The 26,898-nt window shown below is 41.9% G+C and overlaps 1 protein-coding gene across 6 annotated transcripts in view; it reads right to left on the minus strand.

The window, feature by feature from the left end:
- Positions 1–7,365: 7,365 nt before the first annotated feature.
- The window catches only part of THSD7A (thrombospondin type 1 domain containing 7A), a 586,917-nt gene continuing 567,384 nt past the window's right edge, over positions 7,366–26,898 (minus strand). For 4 of the 6 annotated variants that reach the window (XM_030550674.1, XM_030550671.1, XM_030550672.1 and 1 more), the window contains 5 exons: positions 21,529–21,624; positions 17,615–17,697; positions 17,008–17,218; positions 13,591–13,678; positions 7,366–11,880 (listed from right to left, as the gene is read on the minus strand). In XM_030550674.1, coding sequence (XP_030406534.1) covers positions 11,796–11,880; positions 13,591–13,678; positions 17,008–17,218; positions 17,615–17,697; positions 21,529–21,624 — 563 coding nt within the window. In that variant the 3' untranslated portion in view covers positions 7,366–11,795. The remainder of the gene's footprint in view (positions 11,881–13,590; positions 13,679–17,007; positions 17,219–17,614; positions 17,698–21,528; positions 21,625–26,898) is intronic. The other 2 variants (XM_030550675.1, XM_030550676.1) reach the window with 2 other exon arrangements.

Genomic DNA, 26,898 nt, shown 5'->3' on the forward strand with positions numbered 1-26,898 from the left:
TAGACCAAAGGTCCATCTAGCCCAGTATCTGTCTACCGACAGTGGCCAATGCCAGGTGCCCCAGAGGGAGTGAAGCTAACAGGCAATGATGAAGTGATCTCTCTCCTGCCATCCATTTTCATCCTCTGATGAACAGAGGCTAGGGATACCATTCTTTACCCTTCCTGGCTAATAGCCATTTATGGACTTAGCCACCATGAATTTATCCAGTTCCCTTTTAAACATTGTTATAGTCCCAGCCTTCACAATCTCCTCAGGTACGGAGTTCCACAAGTTGACTGTGCGCTGTGTGAATAAGAGCTTCCTTTTATTTGTTTTAAACCTGCTACCTATTAATTTCATTTGGTGACCCCTAGTTCTTGTATTATGGGAATAAGTAAATAACTTTTCCTTATCCACTTTCTCCACATCACTCATGATTTATATACCTCCATCATATCCCCCCTTAGTCTCCTCTTTTCCAAGCTGAAGAGGCCTAGCCTCTTTAATCTTTCTTCATATGGGACCCCTCTGCAAACCCTTAATCAATCATTTTAGTTCCCCTTTTCTGAACCTTTTCTAGTGCTAGAATATCTTTTTTTGAGGTGAGGAGACCACATCTGTACACAATATTTGAGATGTGGGCATACCATGGATTTATATAAGGGCAATAATATATTCTCAGTCTTATTCTCTGTCCCCTTTTTAATTATTCCTAACATCGTTTTCTTTTTTGACCACCTCTGCACACTGTGTGGACATTTTCAGAGAACTATCCACAATGACGCAAAGATCTTTTTCCTGACTCGTAGCTAAATTAGCCCCCATCATATTGTATGTATAGTTGGGGTTATTTTTTTCCAATGTGCATTACTTTACATTTATCCACATTAAATTTCATTTGCCGTTTTGTTGCCCAATCACTTAGTTTTGTGAGATCTTTTTGAAGTTCTTCACAATCTGCTTTGGTCTTAACTATCTTGAGTAGTTTAGTATCATCTGCAAACTTTGCCACCTCACTGTTTACCCCTTTCTCCAGATCATTTATGAATAAATTGAATAGGATTGGTCCTAGGACTGACCCTTGGGGAACACCACTAGTTACCCCTCTCCATTCTGAGAATTTACCATTAATTCCTACCCTTTGTTCCCTGTCTTTTAGCCAGTTCTCAATCCATGAAAGGACCTTCCCTTTTATCCCATGACAGCTTAATTTATGTAAGAGCCTTTGGTGAGGGACCTTGTCAAAGGCTTTCTGGCAATCTAAGTACACTATGTCCACTGGATCCCTCTTGTCCACATGTTTGTTGATCCCTTCAAAGAACTCTAATAGATTAGTAAGACACGATTTCCCTTTACAGAAACCATGTGGACTATTGCTCAACAGTTTGCATCTTTCTATGTGTCTGAGAATTTTATTCTTAACTATTGTTTCGACTGATTTGCCCGGTACCGATGTTAGACTTACCGGTCTGTTATTGCCGGAATCACCTCTAGAGCCCTTTTTAAATATTGGTATTACATTAGCTAACTTCCAGTCATTGGGTACTGAAGCTGATTTAAAGGACAGGTTACAAACCTAGTTCTGCAACTTCATATTTGAGTTCTTTCAGAACTCTTGGGTGAATGCCATCTGGTCCTGGTGACTTGTTAATGTTGAGCTTATCAATTCCAAAACCTCCTCTAGTGACACTTCAATCTGTGACAGTTCCTCAGATTTGTCACCTACAAAAGCCAGTTCAGGTGTGGGAATCACCCTAACATCCTCAGCCGTGAAGACTGAAGCAAAGAATCCATTTAGTTTCTCTGCAATGACTATCGTCTTTAAGCACTCCTTTTGTATCTTGATCGTCAAGGGGCCCCACTGGTTGTTTAGCAGACTTCCTGCTTCTGATGTACTTAAAAAAAATTTTATTACCACCTTTGGAGTTTTTGGCTAGCTGTTCTTCAATCTCCTCTTTTGCTTTTCTTATTACACTTTGCACTTAACAAAACATCATCAATACACAGCAAGTATAATATATGTAACAGTAAATGACAGATTTTAGTTTCATGGAATAAAACAATTTTAATAAAATATGAGGTGCATGTAGGAGGGAAAGAGGAGGTTATTTACCTGTAACTGGAGGTTCTTTGAGATGTATGGCTCCTATTTGTATTCCAAATGCAGGCGTATATGTGCATCATGCATGGGAACTAGACATTTTTCAGCAGCAGAGTCCGTTGACCTACTTGCATGGTCATCTTACATGGCCACGTGCTCCATGCAAAGTTATAAGAGGCCATGCGGGACAACGCACCCTCAGTCTACCTCTTACCACTGCACAGAGAGTCCAAAGCAGAGGGGAAGGTGGGCAAGTATTGGAATACAAATAGAGACCGCACATTTCAAAGAACTTCCTGTTATAGGTAAGTAACCTCCTATTCTTCTTCAAGTGATGGTCCCTATATGTAATCCAAATGTGGGTGAGTATGGAACAGTGATCAGCTTGGAGGTGGGTATGAAGATGTGGTCGGTAAGGTCTGCTGCAAGATTGTACATCCTACAGTCATATTATTGGCATAGTGCACTGTAAAAGCATGAACAGGGTGCCTTGTTGCTGCCCAGCCAATCTGGTGCCAGGGCTTGTACGCCAGGGAAATGGAGGTGGGCGCATGCACCTACGTGGAGTGCTCAGTGATCTTGCCCTTAGAGATCCAATTGGATATGCATTGCAAGGAAAGTGCCGGCCTTCTCAACCATTATTCAATGGCTACAAAGTGGCATGGGGAGGCATGAAATGCATGAGTCCTGTCCAAGTAGAAGGCTAGTGCTCTGCACATGTCCGAGGAGTGCAGCATCCTGTCTGTGGAAGTGGTTTAGGATGGAAGACTGAAAGGTGGATGGACTGGTTGAGATGAAACTCTGAAACAACCTTTGGGAAGAACATAGGATGAAGGTGCCAGGACACCTTGTCTTTATGGAAAACTGTACATGTGAGGTCAGCCATCATGGCCAACAATTTATTGACCCACTAGGTAGAAGTGATGACCATCAGGAAGAGGACTTTCATGGATAGGTGGGCAAGGCCGCATGTGGCCAGTAGTTTGAATGGAGGCCGTATGAGGGCAGACAGCAGGAGGTTGAGGTCCCGTGAGAGAGGGGTAAGGACTGGTGGGGAGCAGTTCCTCAGAAACCGGGTAGTGGTAGGTCTGGTTAAACATCAATTGGCCATCCATTGGAGGAGAAAGGCACTGAGGGCTGCGAGGTGGATCCGGATCAAGTTGAGTGTGAGGGCTAAGTTCTTGAGCTCCAGGAGGTAGTTTAGGACAATAGGCATAGAGATGGGCATGGAGGGGGAGGTTGTGGTGTTGTGCTCAGGAGATGAAGTGTGCCGCATGCCCTCATGGACTCCTGCCTACTGTGTGTAAGGATACAGCTGATAAGTGATGAACAGGTGCTGTCTACACATGAGCCCCATCCAAAAACCAGGACATCAGTTGGAGTGGGCCTGGGTTGGGGTGGTGAACCATGCCGTTGTCCTGGATGAAAAGTTCCCGCAAGGTGGGGAGTCTGATCGGTAGGTGGGCCAACAGTCTGAGTAAACCAGAACTGTCTGGGACAGCGCAGAGCTATCAAGATGACCCTGGCTTAGTCTTGGCAAATCTTGCAGAGGACCTGGGGAAGGGGGGGAACAAGTGTACCGAAGGCCATTGTGCCATGGAAGGAGGGCCTGGATCTTGGAGTCCTGATTCCTGGCCCACCTGAAGCAGTGAAGGGGGAACTTGCAGTTTGCAGAGGTGGCAAAGAGGTCCTGAAGGGGGCTTGCCCCAGGCTCAGCAGATGGAGCAGAGTGTGGGGTCATGGAGTTTCCATTTGGGGTTGAGGTCCTGCTGAGTGTATCTGCCAGGAAGTTCTGCACCCCCAGGAGGTACACTGCATGGGGCACAATGTTGATGTGGGGGAGACACCAGTTTCAGAGGTGGATGGCCTCTGTATAGAGTGACTGGGATCTGGTGCCACCCTGTCTATGTACACCACAGTGGTGGTGGTGTCCAAGAGGATCCGGACATATTGGTTGCAGAGCAGAGGCAGGAACACATGGCAGGCCTGGCAGACCATGCGCAGCTCTAGTGTGTTGACTGCATGCCGCCTCCCTGTGAGTCCATTTCCCCTGTGGCCAAGTGTGTGCCTGTCATAACCTATTCCCAGATTTGGACCTTAGCGTCCAAAATATGGGGGCTAGCATGAAAACCTCCAAGCTTAGTTACCAGCTTGGATCTGGTAAAGCTGCCACCACCCAAAAAATTAGAGTGTTTTGGGGCACTCTGGTCCCCCAAAAAACCTTCCCTGGGGACCCCAAGACCCAAATTCCTTGAGTCTCACAACAAAGGGGAATAAACCATTTCCCTTCCCTTCTCCCTTCCAGGTGTTCCCTCCCTGGGTTCCTGGAGAGATACACAGAAGCTGCGTGAATCTAAACAGAGGGATTCCACCCTCTCTATTTCCAGTCCTGGAAACAGAAGTACTTCCCTCTTCACCCAGAGGGTATGCAAAGTCAGGCTAATAAATCTAACACACACAGATTTCCCCGACTTTTTCCTCCCACCAATTCCCTGGTGAGCTACAGACTCAATTCCCTGGAGTACCCCACCAAAGAAAAACTCCAACAGGTCTTAAAAAAGAAAGCTTTATAAGAAGAAAGAAAAATACATAAAAATGGTCTCTCTGTATTAAGGTGACAAATACAGGATCATTTGCTTAAAAGAAATATGAATAAACAGCCTTATCCAAGAAGAATACAATTTAACACATTCCAGCAACTATACCCCTGTAAATACAAAAGAAAACAATAGAAACCTATGGTCTTCCTATCTTTGTACTTACAACTTGGAAACAGAAGATTAGAAAGCCAGGAGACAGAAAAATCCTTCTCATAGCCGAGACGGAGTACAGGCAGAAGACAAGAACTAAGGACTCACACACAACTTCCCTCCACCCACATTTGAAAAAGTCTTGTTTCCTGATTTGGTCCTCTGGTCAGGTGTTTCAGGTTACTCCTTTCCAGGTAAAAGAACATTAACCCTTAGCTATCTGTTTATGACAGTGCCTGCTAGGGAGGCATCTGTGGTGAGGGTGGTCATGGGGATGGGGTGCCTTGGAGCACTTTGGTAGGATTGGTCCACCAGGTAAAAGAGGAGCAGACCGAGCTGGTGACAGTCAAGGACAAGTCCAGGTGGGTGATGCGGGGCCTGCAGACTGAGAGAAGCCACAGTTATAGGCAGCGCATAGGGAGACGCACATTCAGTGTTGCATAGGTGCAAGCTGCCATGTGGCCAAGGAGGCAGAGACAACAGTACAGGCGTGTTCAGATGGGCACCTGCTGAGGTGTTCATGAGAATGCTTTTAGTTCTTCTTGTAAGCCTTCTCATGTCTCAGTGGTGTTGATTGATCTGGGCGTGAAGCCGAGGTGGAGCGCTCACCACTGGTGAGGGGTGGCGCACAATTGGCACTGATGGTCCAAGATCAGAGTCTGCACGAAGCTGGAGTGGCTCCACCATGAGGAACTTGCGGAGGAGCAGAAGTCAAGCACCGTGGGTCCTTGATGGGAAGGACTTGCAGATATCGCAAGGTGACAAGGTGCATCTCGCCTAGACAGTAGAGACAACACGTGTGCTCATAGCTCACAGAGAATGAGCAAGGACACGAGGTGCACTTCTTGAACCCCAGGAGATGAGTCATAATCCCCCAAAGGGGACGGGGAGGCCCCAGATGGTGCTACTATATAACTAACTTAATCCTGCTGCTGCTTCTTCCTTATGTAAATATCTATCTAGAATGAATTGTTGTTCTCATAGCGGCAACGAGCCTGAAGAGAGGATTCCGACTCTGACCATGTGGTTAGAGGGAACTGAGGGCATCGCCCCTCACAGCCTCTTATTACCTTCCATGCAGCATGGTGTTGACATAAGACACTGTGCGGGTCAGTGGACACTCCTGCTGAAAAACTCCCAGCTCCCGCACATGGTGTGCATGTGCACCCGTCTCTGGAATACAGATAGGAACCCTCACTTGAAGAACTGGTGTTTCAACATTTCAGAAAGAAATTTTTGCCAAGGATCACATTTTAAATATCAGGTAGTCCTTCTGAGTGTGGCCCTGAAGCAAACGGCTCTTGCACCAGTACTGGTAAGCTCAGATTCATTCACCAGTATATCTTATTGAGAACCAAAGAAAAGAATCGTCCCAGAGGTTCCTTATTTGCCTTGAAATCAACCAGCTGCTATAAAATATGAAATGACTTGCAATTTCTATGAGAAAATTTCAGATTGGCTGATTGGAGAAGGCTCTGCAGACAAACAGGACTGCAGTCATCGCTTGAGGAAGGAGTTTGCCAAAAAGACAAAGCAAGGTGTCTGCAAAAGGACAGTTAAGTGGGTTAGATACGTCTAATATCAACTTGGTTATGGTCCTTTGGTTTGTGACAACAAAAAAAGATTTTTCCAAAGCATGAGTATTGCATTCTGTAAATGGTTTTGGAGGGATACTTTAGGTAGTGTTAATCTTCTGGGCATTGTGACTGTTGCTATTACAAAGAAAAAAACAGAGAGATGATGGGGAGAGAGTTGCAATAAAGACCAGGAGAGCTGCAACAACGAGGTAAGGGGACCATAGACTTATCTGCAGAGCTCTCGTAGGGAACAACAAAGTCCTTTAAAGGGGAAAGAAGCTGTAGAATGATCATGTAGGTTCTTCTCTAATGCATCCCCAGCATTATATCTCCTACAAAATATACTGATTTATGTTTTTAATCAAAATTGCGCTTACCTTCATGGTCTCTCAAAGGAAGTCTTCCTCAGGAAGAGGTATGTATCCTGGTTTCAAACTGAATTACTAGTTACAGTGTGGCTTACAAATTGAGATGGAGCAAGTAGCTTCCTATCTATGAAATGTATTAACATGTCTTTGGGCTTGTCTATGTGGTGCATTAGTCTGCAGCAGACGGATGTAAATTCTAGTGCACACTAACTGGCCTGTATGGGCCCTGCTGCTGCACACTAAAAGTTCCCCAGTGCACATTAATATCCTTTTGTTTCAAACAGTACTATATTCATGTGCACTAGGGAACTTTTACTGGGCACCAGCAGGGTCCACACAGGCCAGTTAGTGCACACTAGAATTTGCACACCTTTAGTGCAGACTAATGCACTGTGTGTAAATGTTTCACCAGTTGTTTAAAGTGGAGGCATGTTAGAACACTGAAAATGGGAGCACAGCTCTTTCTACTATAAACAGAATACACCCTGAGGAATAGTCACAGTGCAACATATGACAATTTTATTAAAAAAAAGTACATTTTTTATTTTATACAGTATGTAGTGCAGCTAGCAACACATCTTGGTTTTGACAAATCCTATGGACATACAGGACTGAATTTTTAAAAATGGTCTTTGATTTTGCAATACTATTTCACTGCAATCTGAAACTAAACAGATAGACACCATGGTGGGGCATGGGGGGGAGACACTTTTTATAAAGTAGGCCTGTAATGCTGGAGGCAGGTATATACTGAACCAGTGGATAAAAATATACCTCAGAAATGGTCATTAAAAAAATAATAATTGAACTATTTTGGGGAACATACAGACAATCTCCAGAAAACTTCAGAGTCTCTTCTAAACCCTAGAAATCTGTAGTGGATTTGCTGGGAAGAAAAGATTGGGATTATTTTGGCCATCATGCATTTAACACCCACACTGCACATGACAAAGTAGTAAGCCATTATGGTGTGGGGTTTTGTTTCTGTTTTGGTCTTTTACTCAACACAGTGCCAGATCCAGTGAAATCAATGGGAATCTTTTAGTGGAAGTTGGATCTGTCCCAATATTTTTATAAATGACTTTTCCACTGACATTTCTTTATAAGAACCAAGTTTTGAGTTCAGAAAAGGAGCAGCAGAATTTGACATTGTAATATAAACTATCTATTCATACTCAGAGAGGTCCTGACACTGCAGTTTTTTCTTGAGTCATTGCACAGTTTTGCCTAAATAAGGACTTCAGGAATGGGCCTAGATGTCTGTCTTGTGAGAGTAAACAATTTCCTCTTTATTTTTTGAAGGAATAGCTTTGCAGTTTACTTTCATGTAAAAATAATATTTCAAAGATGGCAATATTTTAGGGATATGGACTTTTATTAGCATCTTCCTCCACCACAGCCAAAATCATTTAAAAACAGACACGTGAAAATGATTGTGTTTATATTTATTGTCAGCAATACATCAGTTACATAAAAAGAACCCATATGAAAATGTAAGCCTTGTTACATTTTCACATGCCATCTATATTAACTGAATAAAGCTTAGTGACAATATACACAAATTTGCAGTAGTTGTACGTAAACATTTTGTGCATTAAAAAGAATATACATAATTTTAAAAATAAAAATGCATTACACAATTTACAAATTAACATTAACCAAAAAAAAAAAAGTAAACATTCCTCAGACAGCTGCCTCTTTATTCTACAAAATAAATATTCAAGTAAATTAAGTTAGTTAGGCAAAATAAACTCTTAATTTGGGTGAGCACAATTTACATAAAGGTAAAAGACAGATTTCAGTTTCATCCAAGGTATATTTTACAGTGATTTATACAAAGTATTTAAGTGGGTCTTTTCAGATTGTTACATTGGAAAATGGACTTTATTACACTTTGGTGGCAGAAAGGGAATTTTAAAATGGGTGCATTGTAGCAAACATACAGAAGCTTGTGCAGTATCAGCAAAGCTTTGAAAAGAAACTGCTCCAGGACTCAAAGCAGACACAGTAATCTAGAAACTACAGATTTTAAAGGAAATTACAAACCACCACACCAACAAGAAAATATCTACTCAACTATTTTCTGAATGGTTTAGAGACACTTGATCACTGGAAACATTACTTTCACAAACTAACAAACTACGTAGTGGCTGCTTTAGGCACTGGATTTGTAGAAGCACTCTGTTTTTTAAAGCAAATTACTCTTCATTCTATACGAAACTTGCTTTATTTATTTTACTGTTTCATACTTATAGGACTTGACCTCCTTTTGTAACTTTTAGATTTAAAGACTTACAACTCTCCTCATGGCCGAAACATCTTTTAAAAAAAAAATGCTTTTCTTCATAAAGAAAGAATAGGCTACTCTGGCTCCAGTTTTATGAAACACAGAATTTAATACAATTGCTGATCTGTACCAGCTCTTGATTTTCTTATCTCATAAAATACTTGTATAGATTGTAAAAGCCAAACACTCATTCTTTGTCTGTGTTTTAGCAATAGTAATGGGAGCAACAGATGATAGCAAACCTTTAATTTGGAAATTTTGGGTGTTCAGGTCACACAGGCTTCACGGTGAGCAGTACAGTGGTGCTCCTGCTAAAAGACTAGCCCATGTAATTAATAGTGGTAACTTGTTGCGAGTTTAAAGAACCCTCCACACTGACAGAGATGTTAGCCTGAAACAATTCAACACCCAGAAATGGGCTTCCAAAGGTAATTATATAATCCATGACCAAGTTTCATCATCATCTTTTTAAAGTTTATTTGCAATTTGATAACTTTCCCACTGTGCATTTTTTTGTCTGTCTGATAAAGTAAGAACTAACTTTTTATTTTTTTCTCATTCAAACACTTCAAAGAACTTAACTTTGTACATAATTTTTTTTTGCCCTAAAGTCTGTATGAAATGATGTAAAATTATAGCCTCAATCTTGCAACTTGGTGTATGTAAGTGAACTACTGCTGCAGCAAGGAGCCATAGTGAGTTCTGTGGAGTGTTGGGCAGGTCTGGCAGTCCACCAACAAGTTGCAGGATTGGGGTGTAAGGTGTGAAATTGAACCTGCGCAAATGCCTATTGCTAATTGACACACTCATCTGTTCTCTTCTTACCTATGCGTTAGGAGAAGATGATCAATATCATAGTGATCAAAACACCGGTATTACCATAGTCTACTTTTGATTTTTGAACAAAATGCACTGATTTCAATGATAATTTGACATGGAATAAGGACTCATGCTGCCCATTGATTTCGGTGGACATGCGAGCCAGCCCAAAGTTGGCAAGTGTGTAGTTTTACAGGCTGTACAAAAACTGGTGCACAGGAATAGTGGAGGTTATTAAAAGACCTGAGAAACTAATACTGAACTTTAGACATTTTTTTTTAAAGGTTGCGTGATAAAGTCTTGACATTATATTGCTTGGTAATAGCACAGTCATTTACATTTTTCTTTTAGGCTACACCTAGAAGCCATTCTGATAGAGTAAGCCCTCTCAGGTCATGAGTCTTGTATGTGACAGGTGTAGACAGCTACAATGGTAGTCCATCATGCTTCATTTTGGAAGCATAACAGTGAAAAGCTCTAGGGATGTACTAGAGTAAAGAAATGAGTGGCAATGAACTGTTATACTACCAGAGTTGAGAAAAAGTTATCTGACTGTTTAGTGAGGCAAATATTTTGATATCCTTCATTAACCAGTACTTTTAAGAGTTTAGCTGAATAATTAAAGGTGAAGATTACATCCAGTTATCCTAACTAAATGGAAGGTTTTGCATTGACAGCTACAATGGCAATTATTTTGCTAGTGAGAGGAAAAATAAGCAACACATTTTCTTCTTTTTAGCTGAACAAATCAGAATATTTCATGCAAGATGAGAGGGCAACCACTTTTCTTTTTTTTTTTTTAACAAAGTTAACAAATATAAAAAATCTAGTCATAAACAGCCTTCAAAGTACAATTAGAAACCAACTGGAGAATCTACATTTGTATAAGTAGATGGGGCAAGAAACTAGACACTTATATTACTGCCATGATATAGACTACAAAATGGCTGCTGTGATGAGAAACAGTGTATACAGTACATGTATTAGCTGATTCCATCCAGTCACAGTCCAAGCTGAACTCTACTCTCTTCAGGATTCAAGAACTTAAATGCCTACTTGACACTCCTGGCACAAGATGCATCGTCATCCTTTTTGAAAAGAGGCAGTTTCTATGGCAATACTAGTTAAGTGCATATCATGCTGCACTAATATAGTGCAAAAATTTGCCTTACATGTAGCAAAAAAGATGCAGGCAACAGTTTGAGACTTAGAGAAAGTAGAAACATATTGTAACATTTACACCAGGTATTCATTTTTCCAGGCAGTAACCCTATAAAATACTGAATCTGAGGATGTTTTCTTCCTAGATACTTTGGAGTGATAATAGAACAGTCTTGCAAGAGAATTTTTGCCCTCTGAAATGCAGGTTAACACAAGCTACACAATTGCCAAGATCCTGAACTTGTTCAATCTTCTCAGTTAACATCTTATTAAGCATTAAAATGCTCTTTAACAAGAATATAATTTGACAGAATAATACATATGCATCAACTGAGTATATATATTATGCTTGAATAAAAAGAGTTATAGACAGCTTGGTACAAACTCTTCATGCTCAGTGATTATACTTGGTTAATGGTGAAGGTAAGTCTGGCATCAGGGCTCTCAACTGTGAATACTAAGTCAGCCACAGTGGTTTGGAGACTAGGGTGGTTTTGACAGTTTCAAAAAACCACATTGATGTTTCCAATCTGCCAGAATTCTCTGTGCTCATGGTTTAGAGAAAAGCAATAATGCCTTGAATATCCATGGGCATTGTGAAAGCCATTCTTCTTTGTTTTATGGTGCAGTTCTTAAAAAACAAACAAAAACACCTAAAATCCACTCTGTAGCATGCCCCTGTGCCTTTGAATACCCTCTGATTTCAACACAGTAATGTAGAATCCAGTTGTTGCAATGGAAAATTATATTTTACATATCTGCATCTCCGTCATAAGCCAGTGTTAAAGGTTTCAGTCGATTGTTCTGCCTTCTCTGGGGTTTCTTTGGCTTTTTGCTGAAACAATTAATAAAGTTATGAGAAAATAAATTCAGCTTTTAAAACCAACCTCTCTCTGTAAATGAAAAACTAATGTGGTATAGTAATTATTTATAAACTAGATGGATTGTTTGTAGGTAAAATCTAAGTATATAAGTCCTCAGGTTCATCTGAAATAACCCCTTTAAACATCCCAAAGCCAGTCTCTTTAAATACCAAATTCTCAGAGAGAGGCTGAATGTTTGAATCAAGATTAGATTTTGGTTCTGGTATATGACTATACCAAAACCATGAATGTGGTGGGAAATTTTGCAAGATGGCACTATGGTGAGAAATGCCCAACATTTTGAATAGTATTTTGTTTTCTGTGCAAAATGTTGGCTGCATCAAAACCACAACCAGGCTCCTTCCAGTTGTAGATTTGATCTGGAACCTAAATATCTTAACTTCCCTTGAAATTTTAAGGGGTTCAGATTAGAGGCTCTGGCCCATCACCGGTGGTATTCTTTCATCATTAACTTGATCTGAATATGGTGCCTGAAATTAATCATTTACATTATTGAGTTAAATACCTGTTGCTGTAACATACTATCTCCAACAAGAACTTCTTGACTAGTGCATCTTGGTACATCCTCCAAAATACATATACTGGCAGCAGTGAATAGATTAATTCTAAATGGTATCATCAGCCAGGGAATGCCTATACTGCGTGGGTACCCACACTCTAGTTATCTTTAATTTCGATTTTAATTTAATAGTGTTTTAAATACACTCGACACACATGTAACTATCTAAAATGCACAAACAAAATGTACTTCATTCTCCCGCACTGGTAATCTTAGATTAATATATATAAACTCTAACTGTTAGCTTCACTTGGGCAGGGCATGAAGATATATTTAAACCACTCTTATACCATCCCATCCCAGCTCTGAAGTTCAATTTAGAGTTGCTTGAGGGCTATGCAAAATTGCTTCATCTACCTATGTCCCCAAAAGGAGTCATTCCAGTGGTTGAGAATTGTTTGTGTTCTGGCCAAACACTCTTTTCCCTGGCCATGTCACCTTCACACTGGTGGGATCACACAGAAGCTGCTATATTGGTCCTAACCAAACCCAGTGATTCCTCCATACTGCAGGAATCCACAGGCAGCTAGATCTACAAGCTTTGCATTAGTCTTGGCACAAAGCAACCACAGAGGCTAAGATCTGGCCCATAGCATGTATGCATAATATGTACAGGCATATTATACCTCAGGCTCCTGGTAAGTTGCTATGTCAGCATTTGGTCACAAAATTTGGGCACCCCGATATACCTCTTGTACCATTCACAGGGAACAAACTTTAGATTGGCCTTACCTGGCCACGTTTTTGAGGGGGGAGGATTGTTACACCTCCAAAAACACAGCTGCGGGGGTATTATTCTGGGTGTTAATACAGTAATTCTTAATGGAGACAAACTGAATGTCTCCAATGTAACTGCCTTTAAGTGCACACAACTACTAAAGACATCTTTAACATGGCTCATTTGTAAAACAGTATTTTCCAGGCCTCAAGAAAGTTGTTAATCCACTGAAAAAGTACATATAAGTAGCAATTGCCAGTATGCACACCAAACTCTGAAGACTGCATACTCGATGTAGTTCCCATATCTGAATCAGATTCAGTGAAATGCTCAATCCACAGTCCATGTGACACTAGTTCGTTTAGGAATAATTAAAAAACTCACCAGGCTAGATAGATCATAGAAACAATAAAGATGAGTAAAACAAATGCACCAGCAGCTACACCATAAACCCAGGTCTTCAGCCTCCCATCTAAAAGGAATGAATGTTAGTCATTAGTTTACAGATTAGTCTTGTTGCATTGCAGGCTTGAATAGCAATAATAATTGTCTGCACAGGCAGCATTAAAGTATAATATGTATAAGGGTTATTAGATTACTCAGTTATAGGTTTGGTTAAAAACATTCTCAAGATGACAAGGCTGAATGTTAGAGCAGTTTTGGTTTGATTTACAAGTGAGCACTGCCAGTCGTGAGCAGGACAACCACCCAAAAGGCCCAGAATCTTGTTTCATCTTGCACTGAGTGTGCACTCATGCTGTTCTTTTTAATAGGCCGCCTGCTTATCAGGACTGAGCAGGTGGACACGGGAGAAACTGGGTGATGTGAACTGTGTTAGTTCGTAGGGGGTAACCCTGCAGAATGAGTACAATTTTAAGTGTTGTACTCCTCACTCAGGAGAAATGGGAAACACTTTAAGTGCAACTTTTATTTTGGCAAACTAATCTACATGTTCTCATTTTCACATTAATTTTTCTCTTTTCAGATAGCATTAGTGACCAATCTAGTGTCTGATATAGTCTGTACGTTGTCTTCAGTACAACAGTTTTCCTTGCTGCATACCTAGACAATGATCTTCTGATTCCTTCCTTTTTAATTGCATTGTTGGAACATCTTCCTTCCTCTCCCCACCCCTCAAACTTATTGTTGGCCTCTAGTCTAAGGAAAAGCAGAAGTATAGTCTGCTGTTATCAAGGATCTTATATCTTCACAGCTCGGTTTTACATGCCTATAATTACAAGACATATCACATCCTCCTCTTTTCCCCTGACATCAAACAGGCTCTAACAGCCCCAAATGAACACCCCTCTCTTCTGTGGAGAAAGAGGGAGAAAGCTGCTCTAACTCTCTAGTGGGTTTTGGCTGAATGCTTGGAATAAATCTTTCATAATCTGGGGTTCCCTGTTGAAGATTGAAAGTGTTCATAATGCACTGTCCCTATTTGACTTTGGGGAAACTTTGCAACTCCTGAAATGTGAAGATGGAAACTGACCCAGCAAAGATTCTGTGACCTGCTGAGCCCCAAGATGGATTTCAGAAAAGGTTAGAGAGAAGGAAGTATTTATTCACATGTCCTTTTTAAAAATAGGTTTAGGTTTGAACTGGTTTGACATTGCACTAGCTCAGAAAAAATATGTCCCACCTGTCCCTAAAGCGAATCTAATATTTGAAAACAAATTCTTATGCAGCAGGCTGACTAGAACATATATACCCACATGAATTTTCTTGTCAATGCACATGTGATATATCCCAATCACATTTGTGTGACTTATTTTACACACAAGGGGTCAAATTGTGCCTTGACTATACCATATACATCCCCAGTACTGTCAATAGGATGGTATAGGGTGTAATGTATGTTAGGGCAAAATATGCCCATGGAGGGTAGAACAAACCACTCTCTGTTCATGTGGCGTTGTTTTCAATATCATACCTAGCAAGTATAGGTGAAATTGTGAGCTTCAAGCCAACCCTTTATAGTACTTTGATAACTTTACAGAACCAAAAAGCTATTTCAGTGAAGGTTACAATGGAGCTTTTTACAGCTAAATAATGATAAATGTAGTCACACCGAGTTTGCTTCCTAAACTTCCCAGGAGCCTTCCCTGCTGCTGCATAGGTAGGTACACAGGTTTTATACTATCTAACAACCCAGGGATAGCAGTCATGCAGACTACTTGATTTAGATTAATTAACAGAAAAGCATTTTTGCTGAATTAATGTAATGGAGCTAATAAAACTTAATAACCTGAAGCAATGAAACAACTGATCCATTAAAGATGGACTGAGGCAGTAGATTTGCCCTGATTTATCCAATATTGGAAGTGATAGCAATTCAGATTTCATTATGATTAAAGTGTTCAATGTCTTCCTTACAGGGTTACTTATATTCAGCAAGGTGGTGAGGTTTTTTGGGGTGGGAGGCAGCGGGGGAAAGGAGGAAGGATCATTTACAATTTCTGATCTTTTTGTTAATCTACAACTAAAGCCAAAGTTCAAGTTGTATAATGTTATCTGGAAATTTTCAAAAAACTGTCTACGATGATTCTTTCAGAACTAGGTGGAATAATTTTTAGAGATGGGAATATTGGTTTAGATAAAATTAAGAATGATCTAAATGTTCAATCAAAATTGGAACTGAATCAAGTAAACCTATTCAGAATTCAAAACATTTGCTTGCTTTTTACTTTTGCTCCCACCTTCCTGGTTTTCACCGAAAGTGGAATGACTGAAACTACAGAGACTGTTTCCGTGCTATTCATGTTTCACTTGCGGTAACTGGTATTTCCATTTTAGCTGAAATCAGGAAGTACTGGAAATTTTGTAGGGATGAACATCCAAGTGTCTAGATGTTTATTTGAATGGAATTCTCTCTCGCTTTGGGGTAATGCTAGCTATTAGTTGAGATTTTAGGTCAGGTCAGTTAGAATTACAGGGATAGCATGTAAAAAATATGAGGCGCTTGTTTAGGGAAGCATGGTGTTTTGATTAAAGTTCTTTTCATGGTGGAGCAGTACTTAAAAGTACCGACTCTTTGGGGCAGGGACTATACCTTTTTTCTGTTGTACAGTGCCTAGCACAATGGGGTCCTGGTGCCTGACTGGGGTTACTTGGTACTACCACAATACAAACAACTACTATTGTGGAGCTCTTAAAAGATCAGGCTAGAAACGTAGTTGCATCAGATCAAGACAATCTGTTCATCCAACATGTTTCTATAGTTCTCATCACTGTAGCATTTCAGTGGTGATGCAGATACTTTTAGCTGAGATGTTTGAGAACGTTAGAAGTATAATAAAACTTTCAGATGAAAACCTGACCTGCTAAAATGTTTACATCTTCTACAAACCACAACCATACCAGTGGTATCAGTGGGGAAAAAAGGCATCCAGGTCCTTGTAGTCTTTAGAGTGTTTCGGCCTCCTGACAGTTTTATCAGTCATATTTTTTACCTCAATTGCCTAATCTGATATCCAGTAAGTGCTGCAAACTGTCACTATTTCCCAGGCCTTTCACAGTATTTTTCCTCTACAGTATTTCCAGTTCTTCTCATTGGAAAATTTCAAACAAGAAATATAAGGGAAGAAAATTCTATCCCTTCTGTAATATACAGTTTAATTAAATATACTGATGCAGCAGCAGCGAAGGGTGGAGTTACTTATGCCTCTTCCTTTTTGTTCAATCCTTGCAGATGACTGCCTCCTTAAATAAACGTTTAATGACTTTTGGCATCAGAGCAGCTTAAATGCCAAATGCTGTGGCAGTACTTAGCATCATTAACTGCTCATGTAATAACTTCACCTGGTCCGAAAGGCTGCAGAAACCAGGTCCTTCCTCGTCCTGACTGGTTACTGGATGGCTGGGTGGGGTTCACAGCTCGACTGGTTTTCACATCTCCCTTTTTGTCCTCCATAGTGGGGATCACTACCACAGGGATGAGTGTGCACTCCTCGAGTGTGCCATCAGAGGACATTACTTCAGTGTACCCTTCTTCACAACCACATGTTCTGGTCTGTAGGAAACAAGTGTTTTACACTGTGTAGCAGAAAAACACAGCTCTCCGAGTGCTATAAATCAGGACAACATTGATGACTGGAAGAGAAGATTGTTTTGATGCGCAATAGCCTGGAGGGCACCTCTTGATGTATTTGTGTGGCATCTTCTATTGAATCAAAGCAGTGCAGTTTACATATTTAATGGTAAAGGTTAATGATCTGAGGTTGATTAAAAAAATTAAACACTAGTGAGAGCTCTGAAAATGCTTCAGTAATCATGATTCTATTGTGCAAAATATTTTGAAAACTAATGAGAAGCTATGTACTATTTTTCATTTAGCCTTCATTGTTTTTGTGTTGCAGCGTACAGTAAGAGTATTGAAACAACGCCGTTCCAATGCAGTGACACGTACCTCGCTACAGTAAGAATGGGGTTGACTGCACGGCGGGTTACATGACCTGTCAGCATCTGGTTGGCGCATCACTAAACAGCCCCCTGTAGGACACAAAATCAGATTTTGACACAATAGCACCTCACCTCCAATGAAATTACTGACTTCAGCCGTGAAATGGTAATTGATACAGCATATCACAAGTGACCCTTTCTTTTTTTTAAATCACAAGGAACTTTCTTGCTTGTGTGAATTTAGGATGATATTACTGTACCAAAGCAGCAGGAAGATGTCTTTCTTAGTCCTGTATGAAATCTTTTAGGCAGATTTATTTGTATTGATCTGCACTTTAGAAGAAGGTGCTCAACATGCCAAATACTTTTATGTACCTTTTATGGATTGCTCAAGCCATAGTTAATGCTTGTGTGTGTGTTTGGGAGGGGGCCATTTTGTTTTTCAGGGGGTAATCATATTCTTGTATTCATGACTCTAACTGGTACTTACAACAGCCATGAGAAAGATTATGTAATTTTTGTACAGGGTGCTTTATATGGGGAAACATTAAAGCTCTTTTTTTTCATCGCATATTTTGTCTTTCTCCATTAATTTATCTAAACGGTCAAACTGATCTCCCAATTTGTCATTGGCTATTTGGTTTCTACCACTCCCTAATTTTCTAAACACTGGGTGGGGGGGCGGGGAGGAAGACAGAGTCACTATGTATTTGGTGCTCCCTTGCCAGTTATAAAGCAGCTGTTATGGGACAGGTTTCCTGAGGAGGAAAATGTCCTAAAGGAGTAAGGACTGAGAGCAACATAAATATTGAGCCTTTGACATCAAGAGCTCAGCTTTCCCAGTCCTTTGCTCTTAATGGAAATCTTCACTCTTATTGCTACAGGCTTATGTATAGTGCAGAGTTATTGTTATGGACCAATATACACGATCAGGCTTTCAGTATCATTTCAGCCACAACCCTTTGACTTTATTCAGAATAAATGGCTATTAGATAGCTTCCTTCTGTCCTGGAAAAGAGGGCAGCATACCAAGCAGTTTAAAATTTTTACATTTAGAGGCCACCCATTGCAACCTGCCTGCACTATGTCCTAAATCTCCCAAAGTAATTACACCCTTCTATTGGTGCAGGGGCGGCTCTAGACATTTTGCCACTCTAAGCATTGCGGCATGCCACGGGCCGCTCTGCCGGTCGCCAGGCCTGCATCTCCGGTGGACCTCCCGCAGGCGTGCCTGTGGACGGTCTGCTGGTCCCACGGCTCCACCGAAGCCACGGGACCAGCAGACCTTCCGCAGGAATGCCGCCGAAGGCTGCCTGCCTGCCGCCCTCCCGGCAACCGGCAGAGCGCCCCCTGCGGCATGCTGCCCCAAGCACCCGCTTGGCGTGCTGGGGCCTGGAGCCGCCCCTGTATTGGTGTGAAATGATGATGAAATCCTGATAAGTGACTATGGCCACTCCCACAGAAGACGCAGTTAGATGCAGTTATATAAAGCCAGGTGTTAACAGGAGGGCTGATGATGAATAAAGGAAACTTTGCCATGAGAAATGTTGTCCACCCATAAGAAATAAAATTTTACACTTTGGTGTGTGTACCAGGCACATGTCTGCAAGCACCCATGTAACAAAGTATCAGTCATCCTGAGAGCTGCAGAAGAAAAGAGCTGCCTCACTACCCATTTCAATTTGAGTTAATGAATCTGTGAAAACACCATCCTAAATGAATAAAAAACAAACAACTATTCAGAAATATATTGTGACAAACTAAATAAAATCTGAGTAAATAAATACAAATGGAAATATAATTTACCAGGCAACATTTGAATATATATGAATAAAAATAAACTATTTCAGAACCAACCAAGCAATATGGCAGCTGCAAAGAAATACAATACCAAGAACAGGTTGACACCAAGCCACATTCTGTCCTTACAAGAACATATGCAATCCTACTGAAATCAAGGCCAAGAGCAATGTCTGTATCTGAGAGCAGTTTTGATCTCTTAATGAGATCTATGGATGGTACTGCAAAGCATACCCAACACTTTGAACATATATTTGGTGGACCTAAAAGTTCCCTAACTGATCCTTAGTCTTCTGTGTTCAATGCATAAGAGGCCCTCTGGGGAAACTACTTAAGCATTCCTGAAGTACCATTGGTCAACCATACAAGTGCTTTGTTCCATCAAGGCCAGAAGCCCATATAAGAGTTTATTTAGAGCTGGGTGGAGAAAAGTGACCCAGTTTTGGACGACTTCTGTATTTCCAAATTTGGAACAAAGCTTTCTAACTATAAGGATAATTAAGTACAGGACTTGGTTAGTAAGAGAGGTTACGTAATCCCTGGCAATGGAGGTTCTTAAGAACCAGTTAGACAAACAGCTGTCAGGGATGGTCTAGGTCCTGCCTCAAGGCAGGGGGATGGCCTAAATGACCTCTCAGGGTCCCTTCCAGCTCTATGTTTCTATGATAAAACTCAAAGCATTCAGAAAGTTTCTGTGAAAGGGAACACAGCCCTGGCCCTGGGGCAGTCTGCCCCAGAGCCATGAACTTTGGAAGCCCCGTGGCTCCTGACTCCAAGACAGGCCAGCACGCAGACTACCCACAGCTTTTGACCCACAAGCCTGGGAGCTAAGCAGGTCAGCTGGGAGGAAACCAGGCAGATAATCATCATTAGCACCAGAATAAACCAAATCAAAATAATAAGATGTGCTCCCAAAAGACTTTTTTTTACAACCTTACAGCTCTGAAATGGATTCAGTTTTACAAAGCACTTTATAAGTATCCAAGGATACTAGTGCATGGCATAAATTAAGGAAAAATGTACATGACCAAATTACTGAGATTAAAAATTGCTTGACCCTAGTAGGTGCTAACACAATTTTGTATGGATTTGTAATATGCATACAGACAGGGTCTGCAATAGCCAGTGTGAAGAGGATGCATTTTTACAAATGCGAATTGACACTTACACAAGAGACTTGATGACTCCAAAACGATTATTAAGCATCTTGTGGTGACAATACACAAATTAGCGTTCCAGTGACATGACAAACAGTAACAGTTACTTCAGAATCATTCAGATCTGTCATGTCAACGATCCATGGATTAAAGTTCCATTTGTATGCATTCAGTTGACTGACACTGATCATGTGCTTATGAAATCATATAAATAGTTAAAAAAATTAAGACTAAGTAAAGCTCTGAATCTGATGTACCCACAGAAAGAAAAAAGACTACATTTTTCTTCAAGTCAGAGACCTCAGAACATTCCTTAATTTACCCTTTTGTACCTGGTTATTAAACCACAAATAGCAAAATACACACAGTAATGTTTCTCATACTACTTTAGCACCGTTGTGCAAAAGAATGAATTAAACTCATTAATTTAACTCACGGGCCTTATCTCAGATTCTTATTATTTTAACATCTTATAGACCATGAAGCTGTCTTTCTCCCTCTGTTCATGCATATATATTGCATGCATATATGCTATACATATTTGTATTAAAAGATCTTTGTGTAATATGGAAACCATTGAGATTTGAAATCCTAAAGCTGGTGGAGGATAAACATTTTGGACAAGAAGAATGTAAAATAGTCAGTCTGCAATGAGGAAGACATTATTTTATAGTTACCCTCTAGCAGTAGGTTTTGAATAGTGTCATCAGTCGAGTCTTGGAAAAAGGTCTTTCAAGTACTTCCAGCCATGGAATAATATAATGACTTGAAATAAAACTATGCCAAATAAAATCATAAAATAGTAATAATACTGAATTTTTAGTTACTTTTTATTGTTATTGGAAAATATAATATCTGATAATTATTTGCAAATCCTTTTACAAGAGCAGCAATGTCTCCACTCCTTTTTATTCTTTTATGGCCTGATTGAGTTTTGTGTAAGAAAAATAAAAATAATAGTTACCTGTAACATTTAATCCATCTGATCTTTGGCACCATACTGTCCGAGAAGATCCCTTCCATGGGCTAGCCATCCACTTGTATTCGTGACACTGACCATCTGCATGTAAAACATGACACTAACAGAAATACTGTACAAAGCCCCGGGAAAATGCAATGTTACTTAGTGCTGACAGACATGTCTACCAGCAGATCAGATATGTAAATAAAACTACAATCCAGAGAGAAAAAACTGTTTTGTTATATGCAGATCTTATTTTTATGCAGCATTGGAGACAGTTCAAATAAAACAATACATCAAATATGCTTCTGAAACTATTGTAACTTTGTTCTCCTTTCTCTCTGTTTTCGAATAGCTATCTCTATTGCAATAAATCTATCTACAAAAGAAGTATCTAGCACTATAAAAGTGTATTGGTTCTATTCTTGGATAATTTTAATTAATGCTAATGGGAGTTACATGAGCGCAAAGCAGAAATGGATTACAAATGTATGACTGTGTTCTGATTACTTAGGGCCACGGTATTGTCCTTGAACTGAGTGCACATAAGTACTGTTCACTGCCCCCAGGAAGTGCTGCACATGGCTCAAGGGCAGTAAATGGCACTTAGGATATGTCTACATTAGAGCTAGAAGGTGTAAATTCCAGATGTACACTTCTAGCTCGGACAGAGCTAGTGCACAGATGTCTCCTGGAGCTGACATGTACACCTTCCAGCTCTAGTGTAGCCATGTCCTTAGTGTTTTTAAACACTCCATACACATTTACTATAAATATCGTGCAAAGAGATTGACTCTCTTTAACCTATAGACCTGATACTCCTTACATTTGAAAATATCTATGATGATTAACTGAAATAAAGCACTTGTGAGAAATGAGAAAATGACCCTAAGGACTGCTGAGCCCTAACCTTTGTTTAAAGGAGAGATCACTGGACTGGAAGTCAGGAGCCCTCGTGGGTGAGCTTGGCCAAAAGTTACTTCATTTCTCAGTGCCTCTCTGTTTCCTTGCTCACCCTTTGCCTATTTAGGCTGTGAGCTCTTTGACACTGGGACTGTCTCTTACAATGTGTGTGTACAGTGCTTAGACAATGGGGTTCCATCTTCAGTGCGGCCTTTAGGGACTACTGTAGTAGAAATAGTCTTTAAATTAAATAGCAGCCCACAGTAATTATTTAAGTAGGGAACAAGCCATTATTTCCCTTTTAGATGCAAAATCCAGTGCTAAGTAGGTAGAAGGGCAAGAGTGACCAGTAGATGGGTGGGATGTGTGATTTTGCTTGCCCACTAAGGGTGACATATATAGTGTTTCTAAACTTGCAGCACGTACTAGTAGTAGTGATAGAAACCAAATAACTATTAGGACTCCATCAGTCATTTCAGGCTCTATCCTTCAATGTGCTCAGCACTCTGGCCCTGACCCAGCTAAGCTCTTAAGAATGTAATTAACTCTAACGCTCTCATTTGCACATGTCTATGGAGCGATAAGAAGTTGTACTCTTACTCTAATGAGGTTGATAGGTTACTCCTGAAAAAGATGGATTTATGGTTTAGGCATTGGACTGGAACTCAGGAGTAGAGCTGGGCCAATAAAGGAAGGTTATTTACCTTACAGTAACTAAGTTCTTCAAGATGTGTGATTCCTATGGGTATTCACTGGGGTGCACATGCGCTCAATGCATCTGAGACCAAAAAACTCTTCAATAGCAAAAAGAACAAGCAGCACTTGTGGCACCTTAGAGACTAACAAATTTATTTGGGCATAAGCTTTTGTGAGCTTATGCCCAAATAAATTTATTAGTCCCTAAGGTGCCACAAGTGCTCCTCGTTCTTTTTGCTGATACAAACTAACATGGCTACCACTCTTCAGTAGCAGTGTCTGTTGGCCTATGCCTGCACCCTTATACCTCCTGGTGCTCTGAACTGAGGGCGTAAGGCACATCGTGGACTGGCCATCTCTTTAGTCCCTACTCTACTCTACCACAAACAACGAGAGGATATGAGCAGAAGGGAAGGAGGATGGGTCGTGGAATACTCATAGGGACCACACGTCTTGAAGAACTCCAGTTACTATGAGGTAAGTAATCTCTCTTTGGTCCTTATGGATATTCACTGTGGGTGACTCTCAAGCAGTGCTCATTGAGGAGAAGGGTGCAAGGAAATGTTCTGCACCACAGATCGCTGGATCACTGAATCAAAAGAAACACCCTCTGCAGAAGCCTGAACCAGGGTATAATGCTTAGTGAAAGCGTGAATGGAGCCCCAAGTCACTGCCCTGCAGATCTTGTAGGAATGCCAACAAGACAGCTTGGGCTATGGTTGAATGAATCCTGAAAATCAAAGTGGCGGGGCATCAATATGTTCATAGTAAAGGAAGACGCAACTGGAAATCCATTTAGAGAGGTTTGGGAAGAGGTTGCTCTCCTCCTCATTTTCTCAGCTATGGAAATGAAGAACCTCAGAGGCTCCCTAAAGGGCCTAGTCTGGTGCAAGTAGAAGGCTAGAACCCTGTGTATATCCAGGGAGAGTTGCTGCTTGTCCTTCCTGTTATTATCGGCTTTGGGTAGAAGTTTAGGCAGGTGATACGTTTGATTCAGGTGAAGTTAAGAAGGAATCTTTGTGATGAAATTGAGATGCAACTTCAAGAATACTTTATGCCTATGAAACACCATGTAAGGAAGATTTGCCACAAAGGACTCAAGCTCACCAACTCTCCTAGTAGAGATGATTACAGTTAGGAAAGCAACTTTCATAGACAAGTATAGGAGGGAGCAGGGCTGCCCGGGGGGGGGCAAGTGGGGCAATTTGCCCCAGGCCCCGGGATCCACAGGGGCCCCCACGAGAACGGCTGAGGATCCAGCCCCAGCCTGACCTGACCCCGTCTCCACCCCTCTCCTGGAGCCTCAGTGCATCCAGGAGCTTCCCGGGACAGCTGCAGCATGGCTCCAGCGGGGCCCCTGATCCCCACTCTGCTCAGAGCCATGTGGTCAGGGGCCAGGGCTGTGAGCTCCGGGCTGAGCTCAGTTCCCTCCGCTCGGCCCGGAGCTCCCAGCCCTACCCCCTTACCACGTGGCTCTGAGCGGGGAGGGGCTCAGGCCCTGCCGGAGCCATGCTGCAGCTGTCGAGCGAAGCTCCTGGATGTGTTGAGGCTCCGGGAGAAGGGGGAGCCGGGGGTAAGGGTCCGGGGCCAGGGAGGTTGGCTAAGGGGCAGGAAGTCCCAGGGACAGTCAGGGGACATAGAGGAGGCAGAGGTTGGGGGGCCAGTCAGGGGACAGGGAAGGGGGGGTTGGGTTCTGGGGGTCTGTCAGGACTCAGCAGGGGGGTGGATAGGGGTTGGGGCAGTCAGGGAACAGAAAGCAGGGGTGGGGTGTCTCTGGGGGACGGTGAGGGGACAAGGAGCAGGATGGGTCGGGGATGCTGAGGGGGGTGGGCAGTTGGGGGGCAGGAAGTGGGTTGAGGTCAGATAGGGGGCAGGGCCAGGCTGTTTCGGAGGCACAGCCTTCCCTACCCTAAAGCTCATTCAGCAGTTTGAGGCTTGCAGAAGAGCCAAGCTGTTAGCTTTTCCATTAGGGCTACCATCTCTTTCACTTCTCAAATGCCAAATTATAGTCTATATTTAATTTCAGTGCCATAGGGAGATTCATGTCAGGGGAGAGTAGCTTCATTTAAAATTAGCCACTGGGGGAGGGATCACATGAGTGTCTGTTACAGCTATCCCCTATTCCATTTTGTTTCTTACAGCTGTCCCCAGACTCCATTTTGTTTTCTGTTCTCCTGTGGCCGCCCTTCCCTGGCTGTTAAGTTGTTTACCAGAGCCACTGCCCTTCTCAAAGGGAGGGCCCCTTAAGTTGTTTAACAGGAGCCATTGCCCTTCTCAAAGGGATGGCCACTTGTGCTGCGTGCTAAGTGGGACCACTGCCCTGTTCAAAGGGTTAGTCCTGTTATCACCTCGTTGAGCCTGGGCTTTGTGTAGGGAAGCAATGTCCAGAGCTGCAAGACCTAATGTGTTTTTAAGATCCTGGGCATGAGTCATAGGCCTCATGTGCTCTGGAATCACCTATTGCACAGGACTATGTCCAGGCATGTCTCTGGGCTTACCTTCAGTTTTTTCCCTGTGTCCCCTCCCCTGTGACAGAGGGAGCCTATCAGGATTACTGGTGGGAAACTGCCCAAGTTTGCCTTTAAAACCAGACATTTTTGAAACACACCTCAGAAAGGTTCCTGCATTGCTGCCTGGTCTGATCAGCAAGGGGTTCTGGGGGGTCCTTTCTCCACTCTCGTTTTATTTTTGAGCATACCCCCGGTTTTTTAACCCCCCTCCCACGAAAAACGAATTGCTACCTGAGAGATCTCCTGATTATTGAGACTGTACCGAGCCCTCCTTGCCTCTTCTGATGTTGCTGCTGCTTCTGCCTTTGCTGCTCCCTTGGGGACTGGTAAGAATCCCTCTGTAAAACTTTCTATACTTTTATTTTATTATTTTAGCTGCTGGCTCTGTTTCCCCAGCACACAGACTCAAGCTAAACCTTGGTCTGTGTCTTAAAACCTCTCAAACTCCAGGACTCTTTGCCGCTAAAAATAAGTTTGTGCCGCTGCTAAGCTCTGCTCCTGTGGGCTTTGCCTTGGGGCTGTCTGCTTTCAGCTGTATCCACCGCTGTAGCCACCATCCCTTGGCTTCCTTGGGAGCTGGGTCCTGGACACATACCACTCTGCCCTCTGTAACCTCCCCACAGCATAAGGTGCACCATATGTCTTGTTTTTTTTAGTTTAATAAGTCATAGTTTGTTAAGATTGTAGAGCTTGTAAGTTTCAACTGCCTTGTTATAGTTTACTGTTTTGTTGCTCCGTATAGTTGCTTGTTATAGCTTTGCTTAGAATTGTGATATTTGTTGTTTTGCCTAGTCGTTGGTTAAGATAGATAAGGTTGTTTGCTGCTTAAATTCACCTTCCTGCTGTCCCGATCTCTCCCTGAACTTTCCCGTGTCTGTTTTTCCCCCGCTCCAATCTCCCCCTCTGTGTGCTCCTCCATATCTCCCTGTTATAACCCTTTGCTGCTTTTCCCCCTCATCTGCACTCTCTCCGAACTTCCCAACCCCTTGCTGCTCCCCCCCCCCCGCGTCTGCATCACCCTCCGAACTTCCCAAACCCCTTGCTGCTTCTCCCCCTGTGAAACTTCCCAAACCCTTTGCTGTTTTTTTTTTCCTTTGTTTTTGGTCTCCGCTTGTTGCTTAAACCTCTCTCTAGCCCTTCTTTACACTTCTCCGCTGCCCCTCCCCCACTGAAGATCAGCATCACGCTGCTCCGTTGTCCTTACCCTGCAGGGCTTCAGAGTCTCTCGCTGCTTCCAGCCGCTCATCTGCATACCACTAATCAC

The sequence above is a fragment of the Gopherus evgoodei genome, chromosome 2 (assembly GCF_007399415.2).
Source record: "Gopherus evgoodei ecotype Sinaloan lineage chromosome 2, rGopEvg1_v1.p, whole genome shotgun sequence".
Classification (NCBI taxonomy): domain Eukaryota; kingdom Metazoa; phylum Chordata; order Testudines; family Testudinidae; genus Gopherus; species Gopherus evgoodei.